The sequence below is a fragment of the Urocampus carinirostris genome, chromosome 15 (assembly GCF_059441175.1).
Source record: "Urocampus carinirostris isolate Australia breed hairy pipefish chromosome 15, RoL_Ucar_1.0, whole genome shotgun sequence".
Taxonomy (NCBI): domain Eukaryota; kingdom Metazoa; phylum Chordata; class Actinopteri; order Syngnathiformes; family Syngnathidae; genus Urocampus; species Urocampus carinirostris.
The window spans coordinates 24,374,445-24,395,898 of NC_142363.1; the positions used below are offsets into that span (position 1 = coordinate 24,374,445).

A 21,454-nucleotide genomic window follows, 5' to 3' on the forward strand; every position below is an offset into this window, starting at 1 on the left:
CTATCGGTTATATAAAATTTGATTAAATCTAAATACAACATTGGATGAAGAATTTGTATGATACCTGCTCATTTCTGGTTTAGGCTGTTGGTCAAGTGTGGCTGGAGTGCTCGCGGGAGAATGACGGCCAGGGCTCAGGCTACAAGCCCGACGGGTGATTTGAGGACAATACTCCCGCTTTTCGCGCGTTCTAAAACGGTTTCTGAAAGTTGTAAGAACCGTAACCAATCAATGAAAATCCTGTATTTGAATCAGAAGGTTGGTAGAATTACATTTCAAAACTATACAGTATATAAGCTAGTCTGATGGTAGATTAGCCGTTGAATAGACTATGTGGTTACTTGGTTGGGAGATCGGTGAGTGGGTTAGCAAGCTGGGGTAACTTGATTTACTTCACATAAATCCACAAACATAAGCGATCCTTTTGACCAATGTTTCTCAACATTTCTTTCATGACAAAGCCCACTTAAAATAACAACAATAAAAACTTGTGGATTTTTTTTTTTTTTTTTTTAAAAGACCTGAATTAATACGCTTAAAAAAATGAAATTGGGTCAAAAATGGCCCGATTCACTGTCTGGATTATTGTAAATCAACTTTTCTTGATTGTTTTACACAAAATGACCCAATTTATTGGTATGTTTCATATAAAATTACATGTTTTTTTTTAGGTTGCAATACACAAAATAAAAAAGAGGTTTCGAAATGAATGACAATATTTTTGAGTTTGAAATTAAATTACCTATTTTTTGTTTTAAACAATGGCCTAACACCAGATTTTGGATTAAGAAACTCTATATATAAATGTAGAAAAAAAAATTCAGAAGTGAGGTGTTTCTGTCAAAAAATGTTGACCATTAGGTAGAATTGTGGATGGGTTATTTTTGACCCAATTCTGAGTGCAAGTATTTTTTTGTACTGTGGAAAATATCTTAATTAGTTTGCAGTTACTTTTAAACTGTTTAATATGGATGCTTTTTACAAATGTATTACATATTCTCACAGACACCAAACGGTATGTCTTCCGGATAGGTGAATAAGAATTTTAGGCAACTGGAGACTCGCTGTATTAGAGAGTCTAGGATCTACAGAAAAAATGGTCCGATTTCATTAAATCTTTCCATAACTAATGACAACACAGTCTTTGCATTCCTGGATACTAGAGATGACAAACAGAAGACTTACTCATCCTTGATCTTCTGTTTTCCAAGGGTGTTTGTTTCACACGTCACCTTGCTCTCTTCCGTGGGCCTGGGTGACAGCATATTGAGCAGCGCATCTGTCTCCCCGAGGCCATAATGCAGCTTGGCTTCAGCAAGTTCCACAGACAGCGGTGTGGAGCAAGCCCCGATGCCAATCGAAGCCATCACATGTTCTCTCTCCTGACGCAAACAATCAATCTCTCTTAACCTACTTCCAGAGTTAAGAACATAACTCTCATCAGAAAATGATTGAGAATCAATGCCGGACCAGTTGGTGAACTTATTGTGCAAGGGCAGGTCGTTAGGTATTGTCTCAGAAAACACTTTGGTGATGGGTTTAGAGTTAACCAGGATGTCAGTGTTGCACTCACTGGGCGTCAGGGATGAGGCTAAAGACGGACTGCAGGTACTGTCGCATAACGGGACCTTTTGAGGTAGATTGTGGGCTGATTTGGTGGGCTCTGTTTCTTTGGATTTGGTGTTAAGAGTGCTATCTTTGATGTCTGTGCCGGTGGTGTAGCGTTGTTGGGAAAAGCTACGACTTTGGGAATTTGTTTGAGGATGGTTACTTCCGATGTGATTAGTATTTCTTCGTTCGACTATTGTGCTTTGAAAACAATGTTCAGAGTTTTTAAGTCTTGAATCATGTATTTGTTGTTGCAATTTACTACTGAGAATCCCTGAGGCAAGGTTTGATGATCTGACAGAAGACTCAGCCATGCTTTTTGCTTCTATGCTTACTCGCTGATGTCTTTTTTCAGGTATTAATTGTTGGCGCACACCCAAAGTGACAATAGGGGATGATGCTCTATCTGTGAATGTAGGCATCGAATTTGACAAATTACTCCCCTTATGGACTGGCTTTCCTTGGCATACATTTTGTTTTAACCAGTTTTCTGAAGAAGGACCCAGACCATCGCGCAACATCTCAGGCAAGGGTTCTCTTATTTGCCTTAGGCATCTGCCATGCGGTGTTTTTAAATAAGCAGTTCCAGGTGGGACTAATGTAGGTGTTTTTTCTACCTGGTCAACCTTGACCAAACCAAGAGAGTCTTTATCTGGTGGAACCACCTCTGCTCCAACCAATCTTAGTGTCACATTGATCTCGTGCGAATTGGACCTTTGGCAACCTGCTGTCTTTGCTGAAGGCCTATCCGTCTGAACGCGGACATTAGAGGCGGTTTGAGTGAAGCCGTTGCCGCTGACGTTAGGGATCGATTGAGGCTTTGACCCATGACAGGTCCTCATTCCCTGGACATCCCCCAGCAGGTCCGAAGTGCTGTGGATCAACTTTGAGAGATGGACAGACATGCTCTCCATACTGGTCCATGTCAGGAACTCGCGCATTTCAACCTGGGCTTTCGGGACATCTGTGTGGCTTCGTTTGTGCCGCCCCTTCCTCTGAGGAGTGTCCGATGAAATCAAATCAGCCTGACTGCTATGCCCATTTGTAATTTTCCAGGCCATGCTTCGACTTGACTCTGAATTGGATGAGTAGAGATCTCCACTTGAGGAGGTTGTGTTGGTTCCTAGATCAATGCTACTTTGTGTGCTGGAAAGCCCTTTTTTGGCGGCATAGCTGCTTAGATGCGAACTGAAGGGTGAATTCTGTCTGTTTAAGGAGTTGTCAACGCTAGAGCACCTCGTGATGCGTTTTTCAGAGCTGGATTTCTGGGACAAGTCGGCAGCGCTGCCGAAGGCTGGGTCCTTGCAGCGTGACTGCTCATGAATCTTATGCTGATGAACAAACGGATTGATATCACAGCAGGCAAAATTCATGAGGAATTTCTGAGACTTGACTGCAGTCTGTAGGTCATTTTTCCTGGGAGAGTTTGATTGGGGACGTAACAAGGTTGTTTTTCTGCAAAATGCAAGATCTTTCCCAAGCTCTACATCAACGTTCTCTTTAGAAATCTCAGAATTTGATTGTCTGCTTTCACTTTCAAGTCGTTTGCTACAGGTATTTTCTTCATCTGATGAAGTTGCCGGACAGGAAGAGGGGGTGGTAGGTGCCATTTTTGTTTTCCTCAACCTTTTGAACTTGTTTTTATGAACATACAATGATTCACACTGCACACCAACAGAGGCTGTTTTAGATAAGCAATAACTTGTATTTGTGACTGGCTTTTCATCTTTTGATGATAGATAATTTTTTGAGACATTCAATTCAGACTGGTCGGTCGTACAAGGACCTTTATGTTTAGCTTGAGCTTTGTCAGACTTGTAGTGACATTCTTGGCATTTGATGTTGTTGTTGGTGGTGGTGTCATTCCTACTGGTCACACCAGAATGACAACAATGATTCAAGCACGGACTACTGTGCGGATCTTTTTCATTTTTTTCCATCGACTCAGTGGATAACTTTTGAAGTTGCTCAGGGATCTTTGGTGATTTTGAGAGATCGCAGTCAATACTTGTTATGTTTTTCTTTTTGGTGATACGAAGCTGTTGAGTAGCAGAAACTAAAGCCTCAGTTTTGGAGTCAGCTCTTTTTAAAGCTTCATTCCCCAGCCAAAATAAGTTTGTTTGACTCCCGTCATTGGTGGAGCTGCCCGATACGTTGGGGTCTATCAACAAACAAGTACTACATTGTTTGCTTTTAGTTGCTTCTTCATGGTTGGTCAATTCTTTCAGATGATTGCTGTCGTTATGTTGTGACTGAGTGTCTATACCATTAGATGTCTGATCATCACAATCCAAAACTTGGCTTGGGCTCCAATTGCTGTGGCAGCATTTTTTCTTGCCAAGATGGGACAGCTTCAGATACTCTTGGACAACTTCTGAGATCCGCAAGTCAATGGCACTACAAATGGCTCCAGATTGACAGCAATACTTTCTTCCTGAGTTTTCACTTTGACACCATGCCTCCTTTGTTCTGACAGCTAATTTATTTATTGCTGTATGTCCTACTTGTGTTTCTCCTGCAGAATGGTTACTCAGTTCCTCATGTTTATTCCGTGTTGAATCAGTAAAACCAGCAGATGCAAATCCCAAATTTAAGACTTCCACATCACAATTTTGTATTTCAGAGTTACCCGCCTTTTTGCTATCAGACCAACAAACATCATGGCAGCTAACTGGTGAAGGGCTTCTTTTTGAAATTTTCAGGCTCCCCAAAGATGCTTCTTCATGTTCTTGGTTTCTCTTCCTAGAATTTTTACAAACCGATTCATGCTGTAGGGCAAAATACCTTGCATCAACACCTTTGGTGTCACGTGGGCCAGATGATTCACCCTTTTTGAGGGAAGGATCTTTGGCAATCTGATAGTAAGAAGTATCACACTTTTGGGGCACAATATCTAAACTGTGTAGCATTTCATCTTTCTGTGAGGCTTGTGCAGTACTTGAAAAGTCTGTTGTGAATTTTGGACTTTGTCCAACTAAGTTTAACAATTCTGTTTGACCACCTGAGGTACAAAGGTGAGTCTCAACATCAACATCAACTTTGCGTGGAAGAGATATGGGATCCTTAACTAAACACTCTTCCCCACTGTTTAAACGTTGTATGGTTTGGTCATCATTAACATCTTGAGGGAAGCTGGATGTTGAACTGTCATCTCGAGATGGACTGAAACCATCGAGGCAAATATGTTGAGTGCTTTCTTTTGGGAAGGAAGGGGAACATCGGTTGATCCCAGAATTTCTTGCCGCATCAAGGGAGGAGCAAACATCTGAAAGCGAGGACAGGTTATCCAGAATACACTTTTGAACAGTACTAACTTGTTTGGCTGGTGTGATTTCTAATCTTGATTTAAGGAAATCTTTTTGACTCAGCTGCATCTCTGCAAATGTATCTTCAGGATCTTGACTTATTACCGTATCTTGACCAATTGCTGTAGTCCTATTGCGGCAGGAACCATCTGTCACCAAAGAATACATTGGAATCACTTTTTGACAAGAGCTTGTTACAACTGAGAACTTCTTTACAGCTAACGAGTCTTTTGACATCTCACTGTCTTCGCTGCCGGCTTCACTATGAGCCACCTCTTCTCTTTTAAGTTGCTCAACCAGAGCTGTCGCATAAGCAGAAGATAAAGAATCGAGAGAAAGAAGGCTGTCGGAGTCGGAGGCACTTCCGTTTTGTTCCTCTGCTGATAGCTGTCCACGTCCTGCTTTTAATTGTTGTTGCCTCTCCACCCATTGGCCTGTCTTGCTCATCAAAGCCTCAGTGCTGTGCCATCGTCTTAGATCTTCAAAAGGACGGCTCTGCATGTGCTTTTCTTGAGGAATGGAGGTTTCAGTAGTATGTACGTTCATCATATTTCTATCTTCATGGCTTTCAGGAGACCAACTGGTCATTTTTCCAGCAACTTTTGAGCTATTAGAAGTCTGTTTCGATGACCCGTTTGTTTCTACGGAATTAGGTGAGAGTTTCCTGGTTACACTGGACTCGGTTTGGCCTCTTACATTCATGCTAGGATTCATCGTTACGTCCGTCTTGAATGGCACATTTTCTTTGCCAAGCGGCTGCATGGATATACAAACAGGCCACTTTGGCATAGCTACCGTGTTGTGGTTGGATCTTTTCCTGAAATTGAGTTCACATTGTGGAAGAAGGGGTTTTCGTTCAGTATAGGGCCTACACGCCTGTTCAAGGGTACTTCCCTCTTTCTTGCCATTTAGTGCTGTGCTTTCAGAAGATATTGGTCTTACTTGACAGGACTGACTTAGTCCTGGGGAGAGGACCTCAGAGCAACTCTGTGTCCTTTCCCGAGAGAGGCACTCATCTGAAACCCACTTCCTGCCGCTGACGTATGCAGGAGATATGGAATTCGAAGTCAGTTCTGTGGATTTGTTTCGTTTGAGGAAGTGTCTATTAAGAGAAAAAAAAGCAATCAGAGTTCATAAACTATTTTGTAAAAAGATTTTGCTCACCTATAAATGGGGTTATTCTGTGGGTATAGGCGGGACACAAGATCAGCAGAGAAGGAAGATCTGCGTGATACAAACTTCTGTGGAGATGCCTCCTCAGCACCATCAGGGGTCTCAGGTCCAGGAGGCAAAGTCGTTTCTAGTAGCTGCAACTCCCTTTTTGCTTCCAATAGACGCCTCTTGCGGGCGATTCTCTCCAGCTGGAATTGAAGTTTCTTCCGGCGAAAGCGGCTCTCAGCTCGACACAAAGCATGATGTTTCAGAAGCTCCTCCTGGACGACTTTCTTCCTGAACCTGACAATCAGCCATGGACAATTCTCCTTCTGAACCTGGTTATCAGACACATATCGGTTGACATGCTCCAGAAAGGGGTCCGGCTGGGAGTCCGTTTGAACCCCAGAGTCCTGGGTGACTCTTTGCTCTATGGCTAGAAGATGGGAATTCTCTTCAAGGAGCCATTGGTGGACTGTTGGTGTAAGAGTAAAGATAAAATAAAGTCAATGGAAGGAGCAATTTTCAAGGACTTATGCATTTAATGTAATGGGATATTGGCCTGTTAAATTGGAATATTTTAGTTTTTGGTTCCTTACAGCATTTAAAATTTCTTACCCTCTCTGTGCTGCTCCCTGAGTTGGGCCTGCTCAATCTCCAGCTCTTTCTCAGCTCGTCTCTGCTCAGAACTGATCTCCTGGCGCAAACCTTCCACAAAGCGCTGCTGCTCCTCTACACGCCACCTAGCAGCAGACTCATCGCCCGGGGACAAACACACTCCCGGCAGCTCTTCTCCCTCTTTGCTGTAAAAGCCAAGAGGGGTAAGTCAGACAGAGCAACCATTCTGATTTAATTTCAGGGGTATTTACATTTACCTGTGGTCAAGTAACTGACAACTGCTTTCACTTGCCTAAGAAACGATATACCAAAACATTAGGCCCCCAGAAACAATCGGGATGTTAACACCTGACGCTGAGCCGAACGTACCCTACGTCTGCGCTCCCGGAGAACAGCTGCTTCGGCTGGATGGTTAAAGCGAAATTTATAAAGTCCTTCCAAGGTTATCACCATTCCTGGAGACAAGAAAGAAGTAAAACACATACAGTACATACACACAGAATAAGAATACTATATGTCAAGGATATGCCAAACTGAAGCAAGGTTTTGAGATCTCTAAAGCCCATCTCAGGACAAGAATTTGCAAAAATATGCATTTTTTCAGCTGTACAAGAAATTTGATTTAACCCTAACCTGCTGGTGTTATACCTATATATACACCTATATTCCTTGCTTGCTTGGCTGAATCTGAAGCAGAGTTGAAATAGATGAATGGTTAGGGTAAATAATAACAAGAAGCCACAATCTTGTAAAAAGGTTTTTTGCAGTATCCTAGATATGTATCAGAGCTGACACTCCTCCTATTAATCAGTGAGTCCACTTGATTTTTTTTCAGAAGAAAAGCCCGCAAAAATAGCCCTGAATATTAGCTTTACATCAAGGAAGACTGACCTTGTGCTAGCCTGCAGGGCTCAGTAACTTCCCTGTCGTTAAGCAGGCAGACACAGCCCGGCAGTGGCCTCAGTGTTACCACACCATCATTGTTTTGGATCTCACAGATGGAACCACCTTTCAAAACAAGCAAAATATGATTAAAAGCTTTTTCATCGTAGACAAAAAAAATATTACCAAAACAGAAATCATTTTTACTATTTCAAAGTATTCAATCTAAGAAGAACCTGCAAACTTTTGTTGTGGGAGAATTATTTTTGTTAAAATATATCATTTCATAATGTTTGGAGATCATAACATCTCTGCTAAATTATAGTGAATGGGTTTTGTTTTCCACTGAGCTTGTACCTATTTGTGCTTCACCATGCTGGCCTTGAGGTCCAATGTGAGTAACTCCTTCCTGTAATGAAAATAGGCAAAATTTGATATTGGAGTAAAGTCATGAATTGTTCAATTCCTAAATGTAATTTTATTTTTAATTCCTTTAAAAGAATAAGAAAGGGCTGACAAGGTCAAGTATGTCCTAAAGAAGCCTGCTAAAAATTAAGCCGAGTTGTCAACTTTAAAGTCTTTTTGAGTTGGGGAGATGGCCAGTAAAATAAAATAAATCCACCCAGACAATACACGTCTGCAAAAACTAAGATGCACAAAAAAACTTTGAAATATAACCGTCCTTACTGTTAGGTGGTAAAAGACCACACCAGTGCTCAGGACATCACCATCCAGGGCGACCAGATGTGGCTGCAGGGAGTTGATCAAGAAGCCCGCTCGGTCCCGGTTGATGTCCACGCTGTATTGCTCCAGCAGTTCCCGCTTGTCCCGCCAACTCTCCGACCAGTCCTTGGTTAGTTGCTCCACCTACGGGGAGATACAGAGGGCATTGATTAAAGAAGATAAGACACTAACTGGATTCAAGAGTGGCCACCCGTTACCTTCATCTCGTTTTGCAGCACCATGTCCGACAGCGTCCCTTCTCTTTCATCACTGAGGGACGGACTGGGATCACGCTGCTGTTGATTGGATAGACAGGAATTAAAAAATGGAAGGAACTTAGACGGATTGAATAAATGTAGGAGCAGACTCACAATTTCAAAGCTGAGCAGCATGCTTTTCAGCCTGTCGATCTCTTCCCTCAGCTCCCGAATTAGGCGCACATTGGCGTCCTTGACCGAATAATTATTTCGGGTTTATTCTCATTTTCCTTAATTAAGAGGAACCACCATAATATAATTTACCTCATTGACCCTTGGCTTGTTGACAATATTTCGAGCGTGGGCGGCATAGCGCAAGGTGCTGAGAGTCTCACTGTAGCTGCTGGCAGATGGGGAGACGGCTGCAAAAGAAAATGAAGACCATGATTTTACATTTGCCAAGTTAACAAAACTAATACTGATGATTTGTGAATCATCATAGCATCTTTTTTGCCAAGAAAATTAAGTAACATACACCAGTTTACACACTGGTTTTGAGACAAGGCACACTTTTTCATTGATTGCTTTTTTTGAAGCACATCACGGATGCTTTTTTGCAACACCTACTTGCAATCATAATGGTCTTGGAGTTGCCCCCCAGACTGTCCTTTAGCAACCAGGTAAGAACAGAGTCCCTGTAGGGGACAAAGCAGTGCCTTCTGCCTGTACTTCCACCTCTGGACAGGAAGCTGCTGTGGCTTCCCACCGAGCTGCTGTCACCCTCTGACGCCATGCTGTTGATGCTCTGGCAGCTGCTGGACATCTGCGAGTTTTGGGCTACATACAAGGCACAAGATGATTGATGGCCAGAAGTGAAACGAGTCTTTCAACAAAATTTGGAAAGTGTGATCGCTAACCAAGAGCTGAGATGACGATGCCGAGTGTAACCAGGGACTTGTTGATGTTGGAGCCCTCCGTTAGTCTGTCTCTGCAGTAGTTGGGATCTGCTCTCTCACTGAAGACACAAACAAATTATGTGGCTTTATAAAAAGAGGGAAGTGTGGGGAAAAATAAATAGCAAATATTTAAAAAAGGGGATTATGTTTTTAAAAATACCATCTTGGCCCGAGGCTATAATTAGATTTTTAGAAACTAGGAAGCAGCTTTGTGAGCTATGTCTCACCTTCCAGCCAGATCCACAAGGTTGATCTTGCTTACAGTTTCTGATGGACGGTTGTTCTCAAGTGTGGCCTGAAACCGAAAAGTTGAACAATGAGCTTCTCGGCCCCCCAAAAAATGACACTATTTTGTCTTCTACTAAACTTAGGAATTCTACCTGGGTATACTGTATTGTAAAGATGGCATGTGACCGGCTGCTGGCGTCATGGTTGTTAGTCGCTGCCGTAATACGGTTGGCAACGCCTGCCTCCAGAAGGTCCATTGCTTGTTGACAGTCAGACACCACATGATGTGACAGGTCTAAAAATAAATCAAAGAAAAATGAAGATAAATGGCAAGATTGTCAATGCCAGGGGTCGGGAACCTTTTTGACCCAAAGATTCATAAAAGCCACACCAAATATTTTAAGACAAAATTCAACAAAACTGCCAAACCCACTCAAGATAAAAGCTAATTATTCAGCCCATTTTATTTCACTGTGTGATGTTTGATGATTTGATCAAATCTATGCAATAATAATAATGCCAGAGCCTGTGTATTATATCAATATAAATATACCACTTAAAATCAGTCACCCTTCCGCAGTTACTTAAGAGTGTTAAAGCTCATTTTGACTGCCATTTGTGTCTTAAATTATGGCTTCAAAACAAGGTGCGAACAAAGTTCTTTTGCAAGAATGTCACAAAACATTGCAAATGAGGATACGAACGTATTTACTTTCGTTGCTGGGCAAGGAGAAAGAGTGCATGCCCCTTGTGTACAGCTCCCCCCATTCCTACCACTCATCCTATCAAATTGCTCTAGGTGCTTTATAAGGGCTTTTGGGTAAAAGGTTCGTTTTGGGTTAATTTTTGTCCTGTGGCTTTTCATCATAAAGTGTCTCAACAATGAGCATAGATTTTATATATAGAAAAACATATCCAAACAAAGTATTATTTGGCGTTATACAGCTACGTCGAGGTCTATCGGTGTGACACCCTGACTGTAAACTGTTGTTAAAATTATGTCGTGTATATATATACTGGACCAAACCCTTAAGCTTTAAGATCATTTAATCTCTGAGCCATGTACTTGGAAAGAGCTATAGATTCCCGTCTGGTGGTCTATAATAAGGTAAAGTTTTTAATAATGCATAAGTCTTGAACAAAAAAAAGAACTGGAGACATATGTTAATTAAAATGTAGGCTACGGGTTGAGTGAAGAAAGGCCCAGTTGAAACAAACTAGGGTCGATTTTTGGGATGCCGCAAGACTAAAACACACGTGCACAACAGATGTGCTGCAGTGACCTATAAACCCTACACGTGGTGCGTTCGAGGGAGCTGTGGAGTGCCAGTCTCAAAACCAGTGTGCAAAGAAAATGATCTCACTTCCTGTGGGAGTTCTCTGGCACAAGACAATAAGTGGATGTGTAGAGTAGAAGTGAGTTTAATTTAAGCCCCAAAATGTTTTGGAGAACAACTAGAAGGAAAAGAAGACATTTAAAATGTATTTCCATTTAATGTCTTTTAACATATTAACATAGTTTTTCTCATGGATTGTTTTTGCTGTGACTGTTCTGGCCTCTCCAAACTACAGTCAAATAATTTCTAGAAGACAGAAATAAAATTGCACAATACAAGAAAAACAATTACATAGATAACAGTTTTATGATCATTTTATTATTAGATTTTTGTTGAAATGTACATTGTTGAGGGCATCACGGGCAATCCATGGTTATAGTGACCAAAAAATATTTTATTCAAACATTTTTAAGAGATTGTTTAATGTCAAAATGTAACCGTTATGAGTATGTGTGTGCTTGTGACCAGCTTTACTGTGAATGGGTGGGTCTCATCCCTTTTTTCTTTTTATTTATAGGTGGGAGGTGCTCACCTTGCACGTAGGGCCCTTTCTCAGGATGCTCCCGAACTCTTAACGACTTCTTCAGCTCCCCTGTGCCCAGTAGGTCTCGCACTCGCTCATTATAGATTTCCAGGAAACTACAGAAATATAAAATAAATAGAACTATATTCAATAATTCAGCTCGGTGTCCTTGGGGGTATGGCGCCCGCCCCGAGACTGGGTGGTTGTGGTCAAGCCTCGGCCGAGTCATACCTAAGACTTAAACATTGGTAGCCATTGCCTCCCTGCTTGGCGTTCAGCATTAGGGGTTGGAATTGGGGAGTTTTGTCACCTAATGACTCCCAACACCTCAGTTGGGTTGAGCGAGGGGGCTGGGAATCCCCTCCTCTGAATCAATCTCCCAAAAACAGTCAGAAATGACTCTAGCCACCTCCCACTAGGCCCTAGTGACTAGGGGGATATGGCTGTGGTATATTATATATATATATATATATATATATATATACATAATATAAATTCAATGGAACACATAATCCATAGTCGGGTTTAGTTAAGCTCTAAAAACACAGATATTATTTATTGTATGCTTTCAATACAAATTATAAACTCAATATATTCGAATGTATGGGCAAAGATGAATTTACCGTAATTGGTGATTGATCCTGGTATCTATTGTGCAGGAGGCACTTTTAGAAAAAACACAAATCATTAATATTTATTTTCCTTATTTTATTATTTCAAGATTAAACACATTTCTCCAGATCCCCAGTTTGTTTTACAGGAGTCTGTTGGTTACAATAAAATTATTAAAGGCGCCTACTGTAAACAATCACATTTGTTAAAAAACACATGTATGACTAATAGTGCGTGAGAAGGCACAACAAATAAGCGTCAATGTGTGCAAACACAATCAAGAGCAGGAAAAACAAGTTGGTCATCGTTTGTTTGCCCCAAACTTCGCAGGCCAACTGCTGCGTCTGAATTTCAAGGATAACAAAATAAGAGACGCGAATAAAGCATTACCTGATCTCGACTCTACTCGAGTTCTGCCCGTCGGGAAGCGTAACCTGAGACCGGAACAAGCCCTTGAAAGAAAAGCCAGATGTGATTTAGTCAAAGTGACCGTTGATAAGGAAAGCAAAAACAATATTTTGATCAGCTAGCATACCTGACAGATGCGAGGGGTTAAACCATTGGCATCCTGCACATAAAGAACAAAATATAATTTAGGTTATCATTGTTATAGAGTCAAAATTACACAGTGTATTATTTTTGTGCTTTATGCTATTTTTGTAACACCCTTAAAGCCAAGCCTCGTCTGATAAGAAACAACTACAATGCACACACCTAGAAAAAAAGGAAAAAAAATGAAAATTGATCTTTTGCATATTGCTTATCTGATATGGGTTAATATGTTTTCTTATTTGACTAGAAAAAATGTTTAATATCACAGAACATACATAGCTAAATGGATGAAAATATGAAGTCATACGTGAAAAACAAACGAAGAAAAATAAAAAAATGAGCTAAATGTATTTTGCTCCCTGTGTTTGCTTTTGTTTAGAATTTCATCTTTTATATGGTAAAACAAGAAAAAATATATTTAAAACAAGTTAAATGGCAGATGGCAGACAACTTTGCTAATTTTAAAGGTAGGGTGCGTTGTTTTAAGTGTCCTTAAAAACTGGATAGTAGAATACTTTCTCCATTATGTTTTAACAATCATCATTTTTTTCCAAATGTGCTAATATGCTTTTATCTTACTTTTATCAGAGCAGTTCAGGACTAGCAACACATTAGGAAGCAGGGGAGGGGGAGAAAGGTGGAAAGTAAGATTATACTTGTGGTTTTCTGTTAGTGTAGCATGAAAACAGTGAAAGATAAAAAGGACTGTTTGAAATACAATCCAAATGCCAACAAGAAAAATGAAAAAATAAGGTTTATTTGCGTGTGCACAGATATGCACATACTTGCACGCGCCACACAAGCAGCTTGACAGAGGCTGCAATGATGATTTAAGCCAGAAGATGGCGACAACAAATAGAACATTTTCAAATTAAGGACAGCACCTTTAAGTATTATTATTTTTTATTGAGAAGAAAAAAAAGAAAATATAGAATAAGACGATTGTTACGATTGTGTAGTTAAATAAGAATAATAAGTGTGATTAAAAAAAAACTTGTGTATTTAGTTAGTAGCGCAGTGTACGGAGTTAAGTCATTTCCTTATCCATGCTCTCTAATAATATGGTTATGTTAATCATATTGGGATTTTCAAGGGCAAATGAATCACAAAGCAAATGGCCTGCACAAAATCTAATTAGTATGAAAAAAAAAAACAGACAAACAAGTTCATTCCATCAAACGTCTACCTTGATTTACACTTGTATATAATTCTGTTTTCTAGTATAGGTAGTTCTAATTGTCCTTGCTATTTTATTTGGACTTATTCCCGTACCCCCACTGTATTGCAACTATCTCCTCACCGGCGTGCCCATCATGGTGTAAGTCTTTCCGGATCCCGTTTGGCCATAAGCAAACAGGCACACGTTGAAGCCCTCGGACGCTCCAGCCAGCACCGACACGCCCAAGTCCTGGAACACCTAATAAATAGATGGTAAAAATCTCTTGTAACACAAGTCTCAAAGGCCAGTTTTCTTTCTTTTAAGAAAGCACGACTGAGTGAATTTAGTACTGTGCTAGTGTGTTTGTTGAGAGTTTCCTTACTCTGAATGGGATTGTGTAAAAACACGAGTGTGGCTTTCAACAGCACAATGCCTTGGCGGCACGGGGCCAACATTAAGCGAGGCGCCATTGCTTCCTGAGGATCTTGTGCAAGGAGCAACGAGGTCAAATAATATTCTCGGTAAACAGATACGCTGCCTGTAATGTGCCAGGGAAAGATGGGCTCAAAGAAAAAAACCTTGGACAAAAAAAATGTTGGTGAAAAGAAAGCCATATGGATCTGAGAGAACTCTGGCCACAGCTGAACATGATTATCAAGATGCTTCTCAGGTTTCTGCAGGGCCTGCTGAGGGATAAGTGTGTATGAGATGGGTTAAGCATAAAAAAATAGAAATCGGGACGACGGCCCTTGAGGACTGTTCTTAGTCACCTTAAATTATTAACAACTTGGAAAAGAGAACACTTCCTTATCAAAAATTGTATTAAGATACAATATAACTGAAACCCAGTACGGGAAACAGTTTGGGGAAAAGTGTTTACTTTACAAAGGGCTTGAATTATGAATACATTTTACAAAACAAGTGAGTATTAGACCGTAATTAGTGACAAAATACCCCTTCAACCATTGCAGACGTTTTTTGTTGGGCATGATTAAAATTATACAAACTTCTATGACAAGGTCCTCCAACCTTTTTCAAGCCGAGATGTACTTTTCTTTTTTTCCTAATTAGCACAAAGGGCACCCAGTTTGACATGCATTTCTAAAATAACAATTTATCATGCAATTATTATGTTTTTACTATGTTATTTATTAGAAGTATGGTTAAATAGACTCAGTCAAACACTAAAAAACACATTTTGATAGAGAATAACAATGACCCAGCACTTGTGAGCTATTTTCAGAACAGATCCGCGGGCACCACGTTGGAGACCACTATTTATTTGATCGGATTTATTGAACCTAGGAGCAGCTTTGATATTTTTAACCAATCAAAGGTAAAAATAATAAGTCACATTTATTTGTATAGCCCTTAATCACAAAATGTCTCAAAGAACAGAACAGGTTACAATTACACCATCCCCTGATCTTAAATGACAACAACAACAAAATAAATAACGATTGTGTACACTGGAAAATATTTAGAGAAGGAAATAAGACAAAATCTAGTTACTAATAAAACTACAAATAAGTAAATAAATAAATAACATCTGATAAAAATCTTTCCAATTTTGTTTGGTTGGAAGATAATTTTGTTTTATTTAATATTTGTATCCAATTAAGTTTGGTTGGAAGATCATTGTGCTTATTTTAAAATGTGCTTTTTTTAATTTATACAAAAAGAAAGCTAATCTTCAAATATCACATTATTTTAGGGTATGTTTCCTAGAACACAGGAAAATAAACGTTAAAAAAATAAAAATAAAAATAGTAGCATCAAATAATACTTCAAATCTTTCAAAAGAACCCGATTTCTTTTGAATAAATGTATCCATAAAATTATTTTCCTTTAAAAATGACAGTGTGTAATATTTAGTGCCTCCTAGTGGCGCAAAAAAACAATTTCATCCAGTGAAAAAAAAAACAAAACAAAAAACATTGATTTGAATACTGGGAATAAATACACAAACTATAATTCCAATGTTAATTCCTATTTTTAAAAAAAATCATAGGTCGATAATTTCATATTTCTTTTAACATGTTTTTCTGGCATCCTCCCACCACGTTCTGCCATGTACCAGACAACACAGTGCCATCTAGTGGTCAAATATTACACTCTGGCTTTTAAAAAAAATCTGTTCTAATTTCGAAGAAAATAAAACAATAAATGTGTAGGCCTTTTAAAAATGAATAGCCGTCTGAATAAAAAAAATTGTTCAGTCATAACTTTTCCTGAAATAAAGACATAATCTAATAATGACTCATTCTTTGTTTTTATTTATAAGAATATTTATGCTGTTTTGAAAGACGAATGAAAAAACAGGAAAAAAAGACTAAGGACGAAGAAGCCGTGAGTTATCCCCTATATTTTGTTTTAGTGCAAAAGGTTTCAGCAACCAAAGAAACGAACACCGCTGGTCAGTATAAACCAAGAACGTGGGGATACAGATTCTGGGTTTTTCCCACCTGGACTTTTTTGTTTTTTTCAATCCCCGATAAACAAGGTCGGTTTCTGATGTGATCTTGTGGCAACACAATTGATCTATCCAAAGGTAACATACAGTATGGTTGGAATGTGAGTGAGTGTGAGAGTTGGGGGTAAGTGGGATAAAGCAACCTGATCTACAGCAGACTTTGCTGGCATTCTACCTTAGAATCATAACACAGTGTCGGATCAGTCAGGGGTCTACCCCAAGGTCTGGGTTGTAAAGACTTGGGCTAAGTACACATTGCAGGAATAGGAGGAATGTTCTCAACGTTCGACCAAAGATCAAAGGCAAGGCATACTTTAAACACACCTTGATGTGTTTGAGTTTGGACCTCAAGAATCGGACTCTGTTCCTATGCTGAGTTTACAAAACCACAGGGTTGGGTTTAAATTGGACCTGCTTTACAGGACTTACCGAAGCCCCTTAAGCAAGGTTGTTTTAGGGCCGTGAGAATTTTAGTGTTCGTAAACAGAAACAGAACTAAGATTGATGTCCGGGGTAAAATGGATAAATGGGAAAACCCCAATGTTATCTCAAGGTTAAGTTTTGTTAAGACAGTTATCTAATAAAAGTATAATTTAGGTCAAAAGGACTTGAATCCCAATTAAAAGTGTCACTTGATTAAACATTTGACAGTAAAAAAAACATCTTCTTTGGGGATAATGTGTACCCCATCGAAAATAACTAAATACGACAAACCATCAGCAATTTTTTTACAGATATTTGAAACATAATAACAATCCTGCAAAAAAGAAAGCATGAATAACATGTGAAGAACACTGAATACTCTTTCAATCCCGAATTGGGTTAAAATGGAGGAATCCAATACCTGGATCAAGTTTGAGGGTTTTTTTGTAAAAATAATTGAAAATAAATAGGTTAATTACATTTATAGAAGTGGGTTGTTTCAAACAAAATTACCAACTTTCGGGGCTTATTTTCTATAAATTGATCCATCTTTTCTTTTTACAATACAAACCTGATTATATTGAGGTTGATTTAAGTAGCCCCAACTAATTCTGCATTCCAGAAAAGTAGGAAGTCGAAGTTTGCTACTAGGACCTCCCACGTCGAGTGTCATTTTAATGATATTTTCCTGGTCGGACTTCCCACTTATCTTGAAACCCTTTAAAGTTGTATCTGGAACCTTCCGAGTGGGATATTTCCGACTTCCCAATTTTCTGGAATGCAGCATAAATCACCCATTTTGCAGGGGATTTATTTTGTACTGTATACCCGATTTTCCAAATAATTTGCCCAAATAATGGCCGAAATTTTTTTCCCTACACAACTTTATTTTAGAGTGTAAACCTATGAATATCTATTTATTCTTCATGAAATGTTATTTAATTATGTGAAAAAAAACGACACGCTGTGCAACACCATCAGAGGGCACACTGTACCCAACGAAGTTATGTTGTCAACTGTGCCAGACGAAAACATCAGTGGTATGGTCACATCACAAGTTCATCAAGATTGGCTAAGGTAATTCTCCAGGGCACAGTCCAAGGGGGCAGGAGGAGAGGAAGACCGAAAAAGAACTGAGAAGACCAACTTTAAGGAATGGACTGGTGCCAACTTTGTCGTGACCCAAAAACAGGCCAGAAACCGTCAACAGTGGAGAAAGCTGTCCAGAGTTAAGTCCTCATTGGTGCCCTGACGACACATGTGGCCATCAGGTATCAGTGAACTCTGATCATTTATTATAATTGGTTATCTGTAATTAATTTGGTTATTAGTTTGTTAAAGATATGCATAAGGTGGACTATTTTTCTATTTTTCACTAACTTCAAGGGTTAGAAATAACTTTATCTGCACTCGAAGTATTTTGACCATGGAATGGCCACATCTTTGCAGTGTTATAACAGTCATTTTTTTACTTCCAACCGCTCAAAATGCTCAGGGGGACCTTAGATATGCGTAAATATGTTTTTCTATGGATTTTGTAAAATATTTTTTCAATTGCTTTTTCTTTGATGACAACTTATCAAAACCATCAAAAAGATAACATATGTAAAAATGCCTCTCAAGAGTTGCTGTCTCCTCTATTCATAGGGCCACTTATCCTCATCATCTTTTGGACAAAGACTCTACTAGGTGGCATGACGTAAACAAATGAAAAAAAAATGGAAAAAAACAAGAAATGGATTTCTGGAGTGTAAAACTTAACTCTTTGTAGTGGTGATTTGAGCTTTGTTACGTAACTCAATAAAGGCAATCGGGACCACCAAGGGTTAGCTACCCTCCAACTCTCTCCTTAAAAGAAGCTTTAACACGAAAACAAAAAGTAGCGCCTCCCCCTGTACCCAGTTTTGTCTTCATCCTTGCACTTCTCCTCCCCTGAGCAGAAAATCAGTCGGCACTGTTAAAGCTGACTCTTAAAATCACTGCATGGGGGCTGCCACAGAGTCCTAGAGAAGTGCATTCGTTCTTAAAACTGTTATGTGTAAAGGTTTGTAGACACGATTTGTAGACGTAACAATAGAATTGTTTTTGATGCAAAGAAAATATGTGAGTATATCATGAATTCTTAAGTGACGGCACCGCTGCCTAAAAAAAGCCTTAAGGCACAGACTAAACATTAACGCGGCCAGGAAGTCTCTTACTTGTGTAAAGCACGAAACAAAGCATTTGCCTTTTGAGAAAACAATTAAAAGGAAAACCTGAATACAAGTTTCCTTCTGGCACATTTTACAAGACGGGTCAAACAGGTCAGAACATACAACCTTATTAGAGTCAGAGCAAAAAAACACTTTCTAATTTGCTAAAATGGGCTACATAAAACATTACTGCATTTGAGCCAAAACACAATAAGGAAAAAAGGAACCTCGTAGTTTTAGAGCACAAGTAGTTTTTCGAGTAAGATGTTTTTGTGGTTGATTGAGGAAATTTAACCCCATTACAGTAATAACAACCTAGTAATAATATAATTACAACATAGTAATAACATAACAAGCCCCAGTGTTGCCAGAGCCCTGCGATTGTTGCCAGAGCCCTGCGATTACAGCAAAATACGGAAGATTACATTGAAAATGGATAATATATATATATATATATATATATATATATATATATATATATATGCTTTTCAGTAGTACAGTGTAAAACCTCGAACAGTGTTTGTTCAAAGAATGATCAAACAAAAATAGTGCTGACCAAACTCACAAAACATTGTTTGCAACAGGAATCAAACCTGGGTCGTGGCAGTGAAAACGCCAACAGTAAATCACTAAACCACTAGTGGTACGGATGACATATGAAAAGGCATTCGATTTTATCTCAGGATCACATTACTCATGGTGCCAAAAACGAATGTTAAAAATTGAAGAAAACAAAGTCGTCCTGAAAGATTTAAATAAACTCAAAGTCCGATTCATCATCAGATACACAATAATAATTTCCTCGTCGTGGTTTTTGCAGTTATTTATATCCTTCAGGATGACTTTCGTGTTTCCTCGTTCTCTATCATTTCTGGCACGGATAAAAATAGTGTGATAATGACATGAAATCATTCCCTTTGAGTACATCATCAGTATCTCTAGTGGTCTTGGGTAAGGTTTCGGGGGAATCACTGCTACAACCCAGGTTCGATTTCCGTTGCTTACAATGTTTTGGATTTTGGTTAGTGACTTTTGACTGCTGATCTATCTTACTGTAGTTTTACTTCCATGATCATGGAGTAGCCTTATCTTAAAAAAAACATGTCAAAAAGGCTGTAACTAGGGGGTACGCCTTATAATCTGGTGCGCCTCATAGTACGGTACTAAACTAGTAACCCTTCACACTAATCAGTAACAAAGATGTAGTACTTTTTTGTCAAAAAGGGTAAGGACCCCTGCAATATGATATATATTCATATTTATCGAGGAGGAGAAACATCATAGAGAGGAGCACTTTTCCCACAATTTAAACAGCTGTAAGGGGAAAAAAGTTGGCATCCTATCCTCTGCAAGTGGTATCCGCCAAAAGGCAACAGCTGGTCTCACTGAGAAGAAATATAAAAACATGGCCCAAGAAGGGATTCACTGGAGTTAAAGAGGCAGAAAAATGCGGAACTCTGCTTGAACAATGCTCTTGTCTGTCACACTGGGGACTGTATTTGTAGGTCAAATTAGCATGGCTGTGGAGAGAGGGGATGGGTTGTACTGTAGGACAGTGTGCGAGTGCTTTTTATTAAATGGCTGAAACGGGATAAAAAGTAAAGAAGATAGCAGGCCCCAAAAACATGCTAGAAGGGGGATTTCCATTTTTAAGAAGGAGCTACTTTACATTTGGTGACTGGTTTTCAAAGGAGGAACAAAGAGAAAATATTTCCTTTGGTTTGACGGTGTGTGGCGTCACGCGTCTTTGCATAGAATTCCAAATAATGTTGCTTCCAAAATTAAAAACAGGCAAATACATTGATTCATTTTTGACAGTTAGTTGGTTACCATTTTGGCCCTAAATTTTGCTAATCGAAATTGCCATTAGGCTTTAATTGCAAACGTTTCAAAGACAAACCCATAAAACAGATCATCTGTAAGCTACTGAAAAAAGACAACGTTAACTTTCAGCGCAGCAAAAAATGCACGGAAGCCGAAGGCATCGCAAATTTTTAGCATACAATTGGTTAGTTTTCTTTGCAGACGAATATAGCATTTATTATCAGCTTGGTCAAAGACAAAGTTTGTTTTAGGCACAGACAAACACGGTACAAATGTTCGGCTTAGAATAATAGAATGCAAATTTTTGGTGCAGGAAAAGAATGCTAGTTTTTGAGAGCGAAAAGTCTTATACTAGCATAGACAAAATTTCAGCACAGAAGAAAACAGTGTGTGTTTTTAACCACAGGAGACAACAAGGCTAGCTACAGGTGATGGCAAAGAGAAAAACAATGCTAGTTTTTCTGCGCGGATGAAAACAGCACAGACAAAGATGGCGCCAGTTTTCGGCATGTTAGAAACAATGCAGGGTTTAGCACACAGAAATCAATATTTTGGTGACAGAAGATTAAAGCGTTTTCAACATAGATGATGACGATACAAATTTTTAGTGCAACAGAGGACTATTCCAGTTTTTGCTGCAGGTGAAAACAATGCTAATTTCAACACCACTTTTCAACACATACAGTATAA

The 21,454-nt window shown here is 39.2% G+C and overlaps 1 protein-coding gene across 1 annotated transcript in view; it reads right to left on the bottom strand.

Moving 5' to 3' along the window:
- The window catches only part of stard9 (StAR-related lipid transfer (START) domain containing 9), a 38,284-nt gene that overhangs the window by 6,058 nt on the left and 10,772 nt on the right, over positions 1–21,454 (bottom strand). The window contains exons 4-23 of the mRNA XM_088354980.1: positions 13,994–14,110; positions 12,677–12,709; positions 12,532–12,593; positions 11,539–11,645; positions 9,822–9,964; positions 9,669–9,736; positions 9,403–9,500; positions 9,113–9,322; positions 8,810–8,907; positions 8,660–8,737; positions 8,507–8,584; positions 8,253–8,432; positions 7,923–7,974; positions 7,575–7,691; positions 7,053–7,138; positions 6,941–6,975; positions 6,684–6,868; positions 6,078–6,540; positions 1,186–6,015; positions 65–202 (exon numbers count right to left, since the gene is read on the bottom strand). Coding sequence (XP_088211106.1) covers positions 65–202; positions 1,186–6,015; positions 6,078–6,540; positions 6,684–6,868; positions 6,941–6,975; positions 7,053–7,138; positions 7,575–7,691; positions 7,923–7,974; positions 8,253–8,432; positions 8,507–8,584; positions 8,660–8,737; positions 8,810–8,907; positions 9,113–9,322; positions 9,403–9,500; positions 9,669–9,736; positions 9,822–9,964; positions 11,539–11,645; positions 12,532–12,593; positions 12,677–12,709; positions 13,994–14,110 — 7,178 coding nt within the window. The remainder of the gene's footprint in view (positions 1–64; positions 203–1,185; positions 6,016–6,077; positions 6,541–6,683; positions 6,869–6,940; positions 6,976–7,052; positions 7,139–7,574; positions 7,692–7,922; positions 7,975–8,252; positions 8,433–8,506; positions 8,585–8,659; positions 8,738–8,809; positions 8,908–9,112; positions 9,323–9,402; positions 9,501–9,668; positions 9,737–9,821; positions 9,965–11,538; positions 11,646–12,531; positions 12,594–12,676; positions 12,710–13,993; positions 14,111–21,454) is intronic.